General features: G+C 44.1%; 1 protein-coding gene across 1 annotated transcript in view; it reads left to right on the top strand.

The window, feature by feature from the left end:
* The window catches only part of NOD2 (nucleotide binding oligomerization domain containing 2), a 55232-nt gene that overhangs the window by 37049 nt on the left and 1355 nt on the right, over positions 1–16828 (top strand). The window contains exons 9-10 of the mRNA XM_069738467.1: positions 13331–13414; positions 16579–16662. Of these exons, the coding sequence (XP_069594568.1) occupies positions 13331–13414; positions 16579–16662 (168 nt within the window). The remainder of the gene's footprint in view (positions 1–13330; positions 13415–16578; positions 16663–16828) is intronic.

The raw sequence follows: 16828 nt of genomic DNA, 5'->3' as shown, positions 1-16828 counted from the left end.
TAGGGCTAGGGTTGGGGCTAGGGTTAGGGTTGGGGCTAGGGTTTCAGTTAGAATTGGGGGGTTTCCACTGTTTAGTCACATCAGGGGCTCTCCAAACGCGACATGGCGTCCGATCTCAATTCCAGCCAATTCTGCGTTGAAAAAGTAAAACAGTGCTCCTTCCCTTCCGAGCTCTCCCGTGCGCCCAAATAGGGGTTTACCCCAACATATGGGGTATCAGCGTACTCAGGACAAATTGGACAACAACTTTTGGGGTTCAATTTCTCTTGTTACCCTTGGGAAAATAAAAATTTGGGGGACTAAAAAAACATTTTTGTGGGAAAAAATTATTTTTTATTTTCACGGCTCTGCGTTATAAACTGTAGTGAAACACTTGGGGGTTCAAAGTTCTCACAACACATCTAGATAAGTTCCTTGGGGAGGTCTAGCTTCCAATATGGGGTCACTTCTGGGGCGTTTCTACTGTTTAGTTACATCAGGGGCTCTGCAAATGCAACGTGACGTCTGCATTCCAAATGGCGCTCCTTCCCTTCTGAGCTCTGCCATGCACCCAAATGGTGGTCCCCCCCCCCCAGATATGGGGTATCAGCGTACTCAGTACAACTTTTGGGGTCCAATTTCTTCTCTTACCCTTGGGAAAATGAAAAATTGGGGGCGAAAAGATCATCTTTGTGATGATCTTGTTATGATTTTTTATTTTTACGGCTCTGCATTATAAACGACTGTGAAGCTCTTGGTGGGTCAAAGTGCTCACCACACATCTAGATAAGTTCCTTAGGGGGTCTACTTTCCAAATTGGTGTCACTTCTGGGGGGTTTCAATGTTTATTCACATCAGTGGCTCTCCAAACTGTTGTGAATTCTGTGGCTGAGTTCACTTCTGTGGTCACAAGTGGTATTGCAGTCTCTGGGCTTCCTCCCTCAGGTGTTTTGGTGAGCTCGTTGGCTGCCTTGCTATTTAGCTCCACCTGAGTCTGTCTTCCTTGCTCCTTGTCAATGTTCCAGTGTTGGATCTGAGCTTCTGCATCTTTCCTTGGGCCTGCTGCTCTGCTAGATAAGTGCTTCTAGTTTGTTTTCTGTTTTTTCTGTCCAGCTTGCTATTAACTTTTGCTGGAAGCTCTGAGAAGCAAAGGGGTGCACCGCCGTGCTGTTAGTTCGGCACGGTGGGTCTTTTTGCCCCTTTGCGTGGTTTTCGTTTTAGGGTTTTTTGTAGACTGCATAGTTCTCTTTGCTATCCTCGCTCTGTCTAGAATATCGGGCCTCACTTTGCTGAATCTATTTCATTCCTACGTTTGTCTTTTCATCTTGCTAACAGTCATTATATGTGGGGGGCTGCCTATTCCTTTGGGGTATTTCTCTGAGGTAAGTCAGGCTTGTATTTCTATCTTCAGGCTAGTCAGCTCCTCAGGCAGTGCCGAGTTGCATAGGTAGTGATAGGCGCAATCCACTGCTGCTTATAGTTGTGTGAGGATAGATCAGGTACTGCAGTCTACAGAGATTCCACGTCTCAGAGCTCGTCCTATTGTTTTTGGTTACTGCCAGATCTCTGTATGTGCGCTGATTACTGCACGCTGTGTTGCCTGATTGCCAGCCATAACAGTACAAGGAGCCACACCAATGATTCCCAATAGAGGGAAAAAAGAAATCCTGACATCATTTTTTTTTCTTAGCTCTGTCTTCAGTCTTTTTTTTCCCCTAGACATTAGAGTGCTTCAGGACACAGCTGTGGACATGGATATTCAGGCTCTGTGCTCCTCAATGGATAATCTCGTTGTAAATGTACAAAAGATTCAAGATACTATTGATCAGAAATCGATGCTAGAACCAAGAATTCCGATTCCTGATTTGTTTTTTGGTGACAGAACTAAGTTCTTGAGCTTCAGAAATAATTGTAAGCTATTTTTGGCCTTGAAACCTCATTCTTCTGGTAATCCTATTCAACAGGTTTTGATTATTATTTCTTTTTTGCGCGGCGACCCACAGGACTGGGCGTTTTCTCTTGCACCAGGAGATTCTGCATTGAGTAATGTTGATGCATTTTTCCAGGCGCTGGGATTGCTTTACGATGAGCCTAATTCAGTGGATCAGGCTGAGAAAAATCTGCTGGCTTTATGCCAGGGTCAGGATGATGTAGAAGTATATTGTCAGAAATTTAGGAAGTGGTCAGTACTCACTCTGTGGAATGAATCTGCATTAGCGGCTTTGTTCAGAAAGGGTCTCTCTGAAGCTCTTAAGGATGTAATGGTGGGATTTCCTATGCCTGCTGGTTTGAATGAGTCTATGTCCTTGGCCATTCAGATCGGTCGTCGCTTGCGCGAGCGTAAATCTGTGCACCATCTGGCGGTATTGTCTGAGAGTAAACCTGAGCCTATGCAGTGCGACAGGACTATGACTAAAGTAGAACGGCAAGAACACAGAAGTCTGAACAGACTGTGTTTCTATTGTGGTGATTCTACTCATGCTATTTCTAATTGTCCTAAACGCACTAGGCGGTTCGATAGCTCTGCCGTTATTGGTACTGTACAGTCCAAATTCCTTTTGTCCATTACCTTAATGTGCTCTTTGTCATCGTATTCTGTCATGGCGTTTGTGGATTCAGGCGCTGCCCTGAATCTGATGGATTTGGATTATGCTAAACGTTGTGGATTTTTCTTGGAGCCTTTGCGGTGTCCTATTCCGTTGAGAGGAATTGATGCTACACCTTTGGCCAAGAATAAGCCTCAGTACTGGGCCCAGCTGACCATGTGCATGGCTCCTGCACATCAGGAAGTTATTCGCTTTCTGGTACTGCATAATTTGCATGATGTGGTCGTGTTGGGGTTGCCATGGCTACAAACCCATAATCCAGTATTGGATTGGAACTCTATGTCGGTAACCAGCTGGGGTTGTCAGGGAGTACATGGTGATGTTCCATTTTTGTCTATTTCGTCATCCATTCCTTCTGACATCCCAGAGTTCTTGTCGGACTTTCAGGATGTATTTGAAGAGTCCAAGTCTGATGCCCTACCTCCGCATAGGAATTGTGATTGTGCTATCGATTTGATTCCTGGTAGTAAATTCCCTAAGGGTCGTTTATTTAATTTGTCCGTACCTGAACACACCGCTATGCGCAGTTATGTGAAGGAGTCCCTGGAAAAGGGACATATTCGCCCATCGTCGTCACCATTGGGAGCAGGGTTCTTTTTTGTAGCCAAGAAGGATGGTTCGCTAAGACCGTGTATTGATTACCGCCTTCTTAATAAGATCACTGTTAAGTTTCAGTATCCCTTGCCATTGATTTCTGACTTGTTTGCTCGGATTAAGGGGGCTAGTTGGTTTACAAAGATTGATCTTCGTGGTGCGTATAATCTGGTGAGAATCAGGCAGGGAGATGAATGGAAAACGGCATTTAATACGCCCGAGGGTCATTTTGAGTATCTGGTGATGCCGTTCGGACTTGCCAATGCTCCATCTGTTTTTCAGTCTTTAATGCATGACATTTTCCGTGAGTATCTGGATAAATTCTTGATTGTTTACTTGGATGACATTTTGATCTTCTCAGATGATTGGGAGTCTCATGTGAAGCAAGTCAGAATGGTTTTCCAGGTACTGCGTGCTAATTCCTTGTTCGTGAAGGGATCAAAGTGTCTCTTCGGTGTGCAGAAAGTTTCATTTTTGGGGTTCATCTTTTCCCCTTCTACTATCGAGATGGATCCGGTTAAGGTTCAGGCCATCCAGGATTGGACTCAGCCGACATCTCTAAAAAGTCTGCAGAAATTCCTGGGCTTTGCTAATTTTTATCGTCGCTTCATCTGTAATTTTTCTAGCATTGCCAGACCATTGACCGATTTGACCAAGAAGGGTGCTGATTTGGTTAATTGGTCTTCTGCTGCCGTGGAAGCTTTTCAGGAGTTGAAGCGTCGTTTTTGCTGTGCCCCTGTGTTGTGTCAACCTGATGTTTCTCTTCCGTTCCAGGTCGAGGTTGATGCTTCTGAGATTGGTGCAGGGGCGGTTTTGTCACAGAGAGGTTCTGGTTGCTCAGTGCTCAAACCATGTGCTTTCTTTTCCAGGAAATTTTCTGCTGCTGAGCGTAATTATGATGTGGGCAACCGAGAGTTGCTGGCCATGAAGTGGGCATTCGAGGAGTGGCGTCATTGGCTTGAGGGTGCTAAGCATCGCGTGGTGGTTTTGACTGATCATAAGAACCTTACTTATCTTGAGTCTGCCAAGCGCTTGAATCCTAGACAGGCCCGTTGGTCGTTATTTTTTGCTCGTTTTGATTTTGTGATTTCATACCTTCCGGGCTCTAAAAATGTGAAGGCGGATGCTCTGTCTAGGAGTTTTGTGCCCGACTCTCCGGGGTTATCTGAGCCGGCGAGTATCCTCAAGGAAGGAGTCATTGTGTCTGCCATCTCCCCTGATTTGCGGAGAGTGTTGCAGAAATTTCAGGCTAATAAACCTGATCGTTGTCCGGCCGAGAAACTGTTCGTCCCTGATAGGTGGACGAGTAAAGTTATCTCTGAACTTCATTGTTCGGTGCTGGCCGGTCATCCAGGAATCTTTGGTACCAGGGAGTTGGTTGCTAGATCCTTCTGGTGGCCATCTCTGTCATGGGATGTGCGTGCTTTTGTGCAGTCCTGTGGAATTTGTGCTAGGGCTAAGCCCTGCTGTTCACGTGCCAGTGGGTTGCTTTTGCCCTTGCCCGGTCCCGAAGAGGCCTTGGACACATATTTCGATGGATTTCATTTCTGACCTTCCCGTTTCTCAAAAAATGTCGGTCATTTGGGTGGTCTGTGATCGCTTTTCTAAAATGGTCCATCTGGTGCCCTTGGTTAAATTGCCTTCCTCCTCTGATTTGGTGCCTTTGTTCTTCCAGCATGTGGTTCGTTTACATGGCATTCCTGAAAATATTGTTTCTGACAGAGGTTCCCAGTTTGTCTCGAGGTTCTGGCGAGCCTTTTGTGGTAGGATGGGCATTGACCTATCTTTCTCCTCGGCCTTCCATCCTCAGACTAATGGCCAGACCGAACGAACCAATCAGACCTTGGAAGCATATCTGAGATGTTTTGTTTCCGCTGACCAGGATGATTGGGTGTCATTTTTGCCGTTGGCTGAGTTCGCCCTTAATAATCGGGCCAGCTCGGCTACCTTGGTCTCTCCATTTTTCTGCAATTCTGGGTTCCATCCTCGTTTCTCTTCAGGACAGGTTGAGTCTTCGGACTGTCCTGGTGTGGATTCTGTGGTGGACAGGTTGCAGCAGATCTGGACTCAGGTAGTGGACAATTTGACCTTGTCCCAGGAGAAGGCTCAGCTTTTCGCTAATCGCAGACGCCGTGTGGGACCCCGACTTCGTGTTGGGGATCTGGTTTGGTTATCTTCTCGTCATATTCCTATGAAGGTTTCCTCTCCTAAATTTAAACCTCGTTTTATTGGTCCGTATAGGATTTCTGAGATTCTCAATCCGGTGTCTTTTCGTCTGACCCTCCCAGACTCCTTTTCCATACATAATGTATTCCATAGGTCGTTGTTGAGGAGATACGTGGCACCTATGGTTCCATCTGTGGAGCCTCCTGCCCCTGTTTTGGTGGAGGGGGAATTGGAGTATATTGTGGAGAAGATTTTGGATTCTCGTGTCTCTAGACGGAAACTCCAGTATCTGGTCAAATGGAAGGGTTATGCTCAGGAAGATAATTCCTGGGTTTTTGCCTCTGATGTCCATGCCCCAGATCTTGTTCGTGCCTTTCATGTGGCTCATCCTGGTCGGCCTGGGGGTTCTGGTGAGGGTTCGGTGACCCCTCCTCAAGGGGGGGGTACTGTTGTGAATTCTGTGGCTGAGTTCACTTCTGTGGTCACAAGTGGTATTGCAGTCTCTGGGCTTCCTCCCTCAGGTGTTTTGGTGAGCTCGTTGGCTGCCTTGCTATTTAGCTCCACCTGAGTCTGTCTTCCTTGCTCCTTGTCAATGTTCCAGTGTTGGATCTGAGCTTCTGCATCTTTCCTTGGGCCTGCTGCTCTGCTAGATAAGTGCTTCTAGTTTGTTTTCTGTTTTTTCTGTCCAGCTTGCTATTAACTTTTGCTGGAAGCTCTGAGAAGCAAAGGGGTGCACCGCCGTGCTGTTAGTTCGGCACGGTGGGTCTTTTTGCCCCTTTGCGTGGTTTTCGTTTTAGGGTTTTTTGTAGACTGCATAGTTCTCTTTGCTATCCTCGCTCTGTCTAGAATATCGGGCCTCACTTTGCTGAATCTATTTCATTCCTACGTTTGTCTTTTCATCTTGCTAACAGTCATTATATGTGGGGGGCTGCCTATTCCTTTGGGGTATTTCTCTGAGGTAAGTCAGGCTTGTATTTCTATCTTCAGGCTAGTCAGCTCCTCAGGCAGTGCCGAGTTGCATAGGTAGTGATAGGCGCAATCCACTGCTGCTTATAGTTGTGTGAGGATAGATCAGGTACTGCAGTCTACAGAGATTCCACGTCTCAGAGCTCGTCCTATTGTTTTTGGTTACTGCCCGATCTCTGTATGTGCGCTGATTACTGCACGCTGTGTTGCCTGATTGCCAGCCATAACACCAAACGCAACATGGCATCTCATCTCAATTCCTGTCAATTTTGCATTGAAAAGTCAAACGGGGCTCCTTCCCTTCCGAGCTCTGCCATGCTCCCAAACAGTGGTTTACCCCACATATGGGGTATCAGCGTACTCAGGACAAATTGCACAACAACATTTGGGGTCCAATTTCTTCTCTTACCCTTGGGAAAATAAAAAATTCACAACGAAAAAACACATGTTCCAGCTTCATGAAGATAAAATGGCAGTTTTTATTGAAAAAATTTTAAATATGTGCATGCTCCACGGATCTCACAATAGCCCCGGGAGGAAAGTGATGCGTTTCGACTGCAGCCGCAGTCTTTATCCAAGCTCCTCTATCCAAGGTAATGACGGACATATAAGGTACCGTACACCAATCAGAAAAGGATATCATGTCACATGACGTGCAGGTCCTAAAATGCTATATACAAGTATACACAAATAAACATGTAAACAAAAACACATAAAATCTTAATAATAATGATTGCTGAACATTAGGCAAGAATTAATAATGGAACATGATCTCATTTTTACGATTAAAGCCGCTCGGAAAGCGTGTGCCCAAGACAAAAATCCAGTACGCCTCCCGGGTCAGTAACATTCTGTGGATATCTCCACCCCGGTGGTTTTATTTTTTCCAGACCCATTACCCGCAAACATGTTGTGTCACGTGTGTGATAGTCAATAAAGTGCCTGGCCGCAGATGAAATGTTGCGGTTGGTGTTTTTAACATTGGAAATATCGTACAAATGTTCTGTGATGCGGTTTTTTAGTTTGCGTCCGGTGCAACCCACATATGATTTGTCACATGCAGCACAATCGTTCTTGTAAACAACATTTCGGGTGTTACAATTAATAAAGTCATTTATCTTAAATGAATTTGATCTAATATGATTTTGAAAGGACTTATTGGTAAGTATGTGCCTACATGTAGAACAATTAGTTATGTTGCATTTGAAATTGCCTTTACTTTTAAGCCATGTGGATTGTAGTCAATCTGAAATGAAAATACTTGGTGACAGGATGTTACCCAAAGTGGGTGCTTTTCTTGCCACAACATTACAGCCGCTGTGTAGAATTTCAGCAAGAATCGGATCCTCATACAAGATTGGTAGAGACTTATGAATTATATTTTTAATTAAATTAAATTGTGGACTGTACTGTAGACATATAAAAGGTCTCTCTGCATATTGCTCTTTATTTTTCTTTGCTGAAGTTCTACTACCCAATGGAGATTTTATTAGATCCTCGTGTTTTTTCTGGGACACAATATTGAGTGCACGATTTAACATCCAATTTGGATAGCCGCGACGTTTGAATCTATTACAAGATTTAACTACATCTTGTTGCAAGACGGCTTCGTTGTTGCAGTTGTGTTTTAGTCTGGTGACTTCTCCAACCGGGATTGCTCGGATGGTGTGCTTTGGGTGACTGCTGTGTCAAAAATTGAGGGCGAAAAGATCATTTTTGTGAAAAAATATTTTTTATTTTTACGGCTCTGCATTATAAACTTCTATGAAGCACTTGGTGGGCAAAGTGCTCACTACACCTCTAGATAAGTTCCTTAGAGGGTCTACTTTCCAAAATGGTGTCACTTGTGGGGGGTTTCAATGTTTAGGCACATCAGGGGCTCTCCAAATGCAACATGGCGTCCTATCTCAGTTCCAGTCAATTTTGCATTGAAAAGTCAAATGGCGCTCCTTCTCTTCTGAGCTCTGCCTTGCGCCCAAACAGTGGTTTACCCCCACATGTGGGGTATCGGCGTACTCAGGACAAATTGTACAACAGCTTGGGGTCCTATTTCTCCTGTTACCCTTGGTAAAATAAAACAAATTGGAGCTGAAGTAAATTTTGTGTGAAAAAAAGTTAAATGTTCATTTTTATTTTAACATTCCAAAAATTCCTGTGAAACACCTGAAGGGTTAATAAACTTCTTGAATGTGGTTTTGAGCACCTGGAGGGGTGCAGTTTTTAGAATGGTGTCACACTTGGTTATTTTCTATCATATAGACCCCTCAAAATGACTTCAAATGAGATGTGGTCCCTAAAAAAAAAATGGTGTTGTAAAAATGAGAAATTGCTGGTCAACTTTTAACCCTTATAACTCTCTAACAAAAAAAAATGTTTGGTTCCAAAATTGTGATGTAAAGTAGACATGTGGGATATGTTACTTATTAAGTATTTTTTGTGACATATCTCTGTGATTTAAGGGCATAAAATTCAAAGTTGGAAAATTGCGAAATTTTCGCCAAAAGTCTTATCGAATAAATTTTACCACTATCATGAAGTACAATATGTCACAAGAAAACATTATCTGAATCATCAGGATCCGTTGAAGCGTTCCAGAGTTATAACCTCATAAAGGGACAGTGGTCAGAATTGTAAAAATTGGCTCGGTCATTAACGTGCAAACGACCAATGGGGCTTAAGGGGTTAAGTTGAACTAGCCTTGGTTACTGCCTCTTTACCGCAGTGTCAAGAAATTTGCTGTATTACACTTGGTATAAATGAAAGATAAATAATATAAAACAGGCTCTGAGTCACCAATCAGATTTCTGGTGTAAAACTGCTTAAATATCAAAAAATATTTGCACAACACAGAGATTGGCAAAAAAAATTTCTTACTCGCCATTTTCACACCAACTTCAGCCAAAATAAATTAGTTGGGGAGGAACAAAGCATGGCTATGATCTCCCAACAAATTCACTAAATGTGGCGGCGTATCTTACACCAGAAATGTTACTCCAGGTTCTGCTGAACTTTTCTGGCACAGCTCATGGAGGAGCACACCACAAATAAGATGCGCCAAACTCATTAAAGGGAGTTCACCTATAATGAATTAGGCTTCATATTAATATTTTCAATATTTTCATATTCATATGTTAACTGTACAAATTTGAATTCATAGGTTAATATAAAAATTCTATTTAATATGGGAGATAATTGTAAAAAAAAATGTGGCTTCATGAAACAACAATTGTCAGAGTTTCTTTTATTAAATAGTGTTTCTCCTAGATATTGCAAAAAGATGGATGGTTTGGGATTGCTGGCAGTAGGTTTACATTGTATATTTATCCAGGAACAGTGGCTCCTCCTTATTTTTGCTTGGGCCTGCAGATTTCTACATTTGGTCAGATAACAAGCTCTGATGACCACTTCCACTACAGTAGACCAGCAAGAGCAAAAAAAAAAAGTCGTGTACTTTAGTTGGGAGGCTCAACAGGGAGTGACATTTCAAAGTTAGATATAAAAACATTTATTGTTTGTGTATGATTTACAGAACACCAAGGATGAATAGTGAAAGTCATTGCTGACAAACTATATTTTATATGTAAGACACAAGAACGGGCATGGAAACTAGTACGCCTTAAAGGGAACCTGTCACCCCCAAAATCGAAGGTGAGCTAAGCCCACCAGCATCATGGGCTTATCTACAGCATTCTGTAATGCTGTAGATAAGCCCCCAATGTATCCTGAAAGATGAGAAAAAGAGGTTAGATTATACTCACCCAGGGGCGGTCCCGGTACAATAGGCGTCACGGTCTGGTCCGGGGCCTCCCATCTTCTTACGATGACATCCTCTTCTTGTATTCGCACTGCGGCTCGGGCGCAGGCGTACTTTGTCTGCCCTGTTGAGTGCAAAGTACTGCAGTGCGCAGGCTCCGGGAAAGGTCAGAGAGGCCCGGCGCCTGCGCACTGCAGTACTTTGCTCTGCCCTCAACAGGGCAAAGTACGCCTGTGCCGGAGCCGCAGTGTGAAGACAAGAAGAGGACGTCATCATAAGAAGATGGGAGGCCCCGGACCGTGACGCCCATCTGACTGGGACCGCCCCTGGGTGAGTATAATCTAACCTCTTTTTCTGATCTTTCAGGATACATCAGGGGCATATCTATAGCATCATTCCGGAATGCTGTAGATAAGCCCCTGATGCTGGTGGGCTTAGCTCACCTTCGATTTTGGAGGTGACAGGTTCCCTTTAACTACTGTATAATGAGGTGGTTTGCTTCAATTAAGGTGTTCAGCATTTGGCAGATGATATAGTGAAAACTAAACAGACCCTATTTTAGATAAAAGGATACGTATGATGCTCTTGCATCCGTCACGGGACAAATACAGTTTTCAACAAAACTGATGGTGGTTCTGGTGTCATAATCTTGAACGGATAGTGGTTTTGTTAGCGTATTCATGTAGTGATGGTGGTTTTTTATGTTCAGATGATGGTTCTGATGCTGTTTTCATGTACTACTGGTTACTCTGGTGATGTATTCATGTAGTGATGAAGGTTATGGTGCTGTATTGATCAGCAGAATGATCATCAGTACATGATTATGAAACCAAAATAACAGAACATAAATTGAACACCACAGCCATCAAAAGTGCCTATACATGGCATGAGAACCATCATCAGTAAATAAATAGTTCATTAGAACCACCATCAGTACATAAATACATCACCAGAACCACCATCAAAGCGAAGCATAATGAGTATTAATACATCACAAGAACCACTGTCAGTACACAAAGACATCACCAGAACCACCATCAGTAAATGACTACATCACCAAGTTTAGTACAGCAATCATATATAATGTCACATAATCCCTATATATATTTGTATCACATGAACCTACAACTTCCAGTGAGTCCTTACAATAAAAGAAGATGCTGAGAGTTGCTGTTATCAGTCATTATCAGACGATACAGGAACCACATTACTGATTAGACGAAGTCAGTATCAACGAGTAAACATCCAGGTACCCTTTAAGTGACATCTTATCTGATTGATGTTGTTATCATCTCCGTCTAGTCTAGATTCCCTTATGACTTTTGACATCTACATCCCGTGTCTGCAGACTCCTCTCTTCTCCGGTCTCCTGCAGCACATCCCAACACGGTGCCCTTAATAAGAGTGTTATATCTGTGCATACTATGCCCTCAGTAAGCTTCTTATGGTATATGTCCACGACAGCCCCCCATGCTGTAAGATGTCCACCACAGCCCCCAATTATATAGTGTCGTCATCACCACAGCCCCATATATAGAATGATGGCCCCACAGCTCCCCATACAGGACTATGGGCTCCAAGGCACTGATATAGTGTAATGGCCCCTCACAGCCCCTTATACACAGTATAATGTCCCCCACAGCACCCCACAAGGGACAATATCCACCACAACCACCTCAATATACAGTTTTATGTCCACCAAAGCCCCCTATACGATATGGTCACCACAGCCACCTATGCAGAACAATGTTCCCCACAACAACCTATGCAGATTAGTCACAACAGCCCCCACTAAAGTATCATCACCACAGACCCCAGTATGTCCTCTACAGCCCCTAACACAGCATGGTCATCACAGCTCCCATTATTATGTTCCCCACAGCCACCTATAAAGTATGATACCCCCACATCCCCTAAATAGTATGATCTCCCCATTCCCCTATACAGTATGATGTTTTAACAGCCAGTGCCCAGTGTAATGTCTCCACAGCCAGCCCCAGTATAATGTCCCTCACAGCCAGCCCCTAGTGTGATAGTCCCCCACAGCATGCCCACAGTATGATGTTCTACATAGCCAGTGCCTTAATGTCCCCCACAGCCAGGCCCCAGTATAATGTCCCCTACAGCCAGCGGCCCCCAGTATAATGCCCCCACAGTCAGCAGCCCCCAGTATTATGTCCCCCACAGCCAGGAGCCCCAGTATTGTCCCCAACAGACAGCAGCCCCAAGTATTATGTCCCCCCCAGTCAGTAGCTCCCATTATTATGTCCCCAACAGTCAGCAGCCACCAGTACGATGTCTTCAACAGCCAGCAGCCCCCAGTATAATGTTTCCACAGCCAGGAGCACCCAGTATTACAATCCCTACAGCCAGCCAATCTTTTGATTGTCTGCATTCATAATAACATAGTAATAGTTAGTAAGGCCGAAAAAAGACATTTGTCCATCCAGTTCAGCCTATATTCCATCATAATAAATCCCCAGATCTACGTCCTTCTACAGAACCTAATAATTGTATGATACAATATTGTTCTTCTCCAGGAATATTCCTCCAGTGTTAATACAATATAAGAAAAATAAAAAAAAGCTTATAGTCACCTAATCCAGGCCCCTCATCCAGTGCAGTTTCATCTCTCCCTCTCTCTGGTACAGCAGTGGACACTGAACCATGCGATGACGCCACTGCATCCCGCCATCCGATGCCGCCTGCCAAATCCAACAGGACGCAGTCCTGCGTTCTGCTGGAGATCACGGGGGAGCAGGTGGGTGATTACAGCTCCTCTGCTTCTGTGACGGTGGCACTCACAGCAATTGTATTTACATCTGACAGATGCAAATTCAATTGTGTGCTGGGAGGTAACTCTGTCCAGGGCACAAGGGTTAGCGGTGTCAGTGCTCCTCTGTGTGCCTGTTGCTGTTCTGAATGCCTGCTGCCAGAGGGAGGTAATGGTCGGCCGCAGGCATTCAGCAAGGTCATGTGTTTTTTTTTTAACTGCGCCCTCCTCGGGTAGGCAGGAGGTAGCGCCCTAAGCAGGTGCCTACCTTTCCTACCCCTCGTCCTGACCATGCCGGGCACATTGCACAGGTGGCAGCCAATATCTCAGTGCCTGACAAATGACTGGCGCTGGAATGTGGGTAGACAAGTCTGAAGGTCTAATCTTTTCTAGTCATTACAGATCAATAAATTAATCATACATAAATATCCCATGACAATTCTAAGATCTATTTTATTCTATTTCTAACCAGTTATTTCTTTTAATTTTCAGCTTGGTGGGAAACAACATAGGAAGTGTTGGTGGAGAAGCCCTGGCTGGCATGCTGGAGAGGAACACAGCTCTGGAGGAACTATGGTAAGTGTCATCATTATTATTTTATTATTATTTATTTATATAGCACCATTAATTCCATGGTGCTGTACATGAGAAGGGGTTACATCAAAATACAAATATCACTTACAGTAAACGAACTAACAATGACGGACTGGTACAGAGGGGCGAGGACCCTGCCCTTGCGGGCTTATATTCTACAGGATTGTGGGGAAGGAGACAGTAGGGCGAGGGTTGCAGTAGCTCCGATGGGTTTGAGTTGGCCGTGTGGTCTTTACAGGCTGTAAGCTTCTTTGAAGAGGTGGGTTTTCAGGTTTCTTTTGAAGGATCCAAATGTGGTGGATAACCGGATGTGTTGGGGGACTGAATTCCAGAGGATGGGGGATATTCGGGAGAGGTCTTGGAGGCGATTGGGTGAGGAGCGAATAAGTGTGGAGGAGAGAAGGAGGTCTTGGGAGGATCGAAGATTATGTGAGGGAAGATATTGAGAGATTAGTGTGGAAATATATGGAGGAGAAAGGTTATGGATGGCTTTGTAGGTCAGTGTTAGTAGTTTAAACTGGATATGCTGGGAAATTGGGAGCCAGTGAAGGGATTTGCAAAGAGGGGAAGCAGGAGAGTAGCGAGGAGAGAGATTATTTAGTCGGTCAGCAGAGTTAAGGACGGACTGGAGGGGTGTGAGAGTGTTAGAAGGTAGGCCACAGAGGAGGATGTTGCAGTAGTCGAGGCGGGAGATGATGAGGGCATGCACAAGCATTTTGGTAGATTGACGGTTGAGGAAAGGACGGATTCTGGAGATATTTTTGAGCTGGAGGCGACAGGAGATGGCGAGAGCTTGGATGTGCGGTTTAAAGGACAGGACAGAGTCCAGGGTTACTCCGAGGCAGCGGATTACCGGGACGTGGAAAAGTGTGAATTCATTTATTGTGATAGATAGATCAGGTAGGGAAGATGTGCGAGATGGAGAAAAGATAATTATAATCATTATAGTAAGTTCCCCATATCACATCTCTATGGTGCTAAAGTACGGCACTTATGGAAGTCTTGGGGTTCCAGATATAACTCTATATTTCATATAAGTCATGTTTGATCCCATCAGATGTCGTAAAGTTGAGTGATAGCGCTGTTTGCAGAGAATACCTCCATAATACAGCACCCTACTAAGACACCATATGAAATGTCACCGAGTGCCTACACTTCCATACAAGAGCCAGCATGAAAAAAAAGGTTTTACCACCTTCAGGTCATAAGAAACAGAGATTAAAAATACTGCTAGAATTCTTATTTTACAGGACAACATTTTGATGCCACATCTAAACTTTTTTTTCAGTGGTTATTAATTCTGGAGAGTCAGACTACGAATTAGATATGGAATCTTTTTTTAAAGAAATGCACTGCAGGCTTAAAAAACCGACCCGAATCATGTTCCCCGGGGTCTCACCTACCCCCAGTAGCTGAGACCCCAGAGATTTTCTGACGCTGGGGGACGCTCTACCCTTATTTCTCAGCGTCGTTAAAAAGCGGCGCTGAGGAATAAGGCCCCTTAACTGCATTGTGTGATTACTTGTGTTATCTTTGTCTAATATTTAAATTTGTTTGGTGATCTGAAGCATTTAAGTGACAAACATGCAAATGAATAGGAAATCAGGGAGGGGGCAAACACTTTCACCCAACTGTAGCAGCATGGAGCCCTCAGGCACCAAGGCCTTGAGTGTGATTATTACCTCTGTATCCCCAATATGAATATCGTTTTGACTAGGGATGAGCGACCTTTACTTTTATAGGATCGGGTCGGGTTTCACGAAACCCGACTTTTTCAAAAGTCGGGTCGAGTGAAATCGGCCGATCCTATAAAAAAGTCGGGGTCGGGGTCTTCCGAAACTCGAAACCCAATGCAGTGCATTGGGTTTCCATGGTTCCCAGGGTCTGAAGGAGCGGAAACTCTCCTTCAGGCCCTGCGATCCATATTTTAGTGTAAAATAAAGAATTAAAATAAAAAATATCGCAATACTTACCCTCTGACGCGCCCTGGTACTAACCGGCAGTCTTCCTTCCTTAGAATCAGCCTTCCAGGACCTGGCGGTGACGTCGCGGTGACGTCGCGGCTTGTGATTGGCCGCGCGGCCGCCCATGTGACCGCTCGCACGACCAATCAGAAGCCGTGACGTCACCGAAGGTCCTTCAAGCGCTGATTCTTAGGAAGGAAGGCTGTCGGAAGGAAGCAGGGCGCTTCCGAGGGTGAGTATATACCTAATAGGAATATACTCACCCTCGGAAGCGCCCTGCTCGACAGAGCAGAATGGGGGGCTATACTTACCAGCCCAATGATTTCAGTCTATTAGGTAATGCTCAGAGGTGGAACCAGAATTTATTATCATCAAATAAATCCCTGCGCCTCTCCATTTCATTCATTGGGGTAGGGTACAGTATGTATGATTTTAATCTTATTTTTTGGTTCCACCACTAACTGATACCAATTACACTGAAATGATCTGCGCACTAATCATAACTAGTGATGAGCGAATATACTCGTTGCTCGGGTTTTCCCGAGCACGCTCGGGTGGTCTCTGAGTATTTGCACTGCTCGGTGAGTTAGTATTCTTTGACAGCTTGATTACATGTGGGGATTCCCTAGCAACCAGGCAACTCCCACATGTACTCAGGCTGGCTAGCAGCCGTAAATCATGCAGCTGCGTCAACAAAAAATAAATCTCCGAGCAGTCACAAATACTTGGAGACCACCCGAGCATGCTCGGGAAAACCCGAGCAACGAGTATATTCGCTCATCACTAATTATAACCCCTACTCAACTCTACTTTTACTTACATAGGGAATTCTGACCTAAGAAGTTTCCTTGAAAGAGGATCTGCCACCGGTCAAAAGTGATCAGTTTTTGTTTTTATTTTATTCCTCCTGCTTCCTTCCTCCATACGGTTCCGGAGATATGAACCTTTTTATTTGGTGTGACTTTTTTTAAAATTTTTATAAAGGGGTGGTGCTCAATAGGTAATTATACAAAGCAACCTAACGACACGCCCCAGAGGATCCTGTGAGCCCATATTTTTGGATAAAAAAAAAACAATACTCAGGGGAGCAGCAGGAATTAAATAAAAGCGAGACCTGGTGACAAGTCCTCTTTAACAACCTATATACGAAACATTTTTAGTGCTTGCTGTTTTATTTTGCAGGCTGGATGACAACAAACTGCAGGATAGTGACGCCATTCTGATAGCAGAGAGTCTTAAGAAAAACCACACCTTGAAGGTTTTAAAGTAAGAAAATGTTCAGTATATGAAGTCATAATAAATGTGTAGTTAAAGTCTCCGTTCTCTATGTAGATTTCTCATGCGTGCAGTAGAAGAGAGACTGCTAAATAAACACTTATATACTGTATATTATATAGAAATTGGGATAATTGGATGCCTTAGGTCAAAGATT

Source organism: Ranitomeya imitator, chromosome 9 (genome assembly GCF_032444005.1).
Source record: "Ranitomeya imitator isolate aRanImi1 chromosome 9, aRanImi1.pri, whole genome shotgun sequence".
NCBI classification, from domain to species: Eukaryota; Metazoa; Chordata; class Amphibia; order Anura; family Dendrobatidae; genus Ranitomeya; species Ranitomeya imitator.
This window is presented reverse-complemented; position numbering and strand designations above follow the sequence as displayed.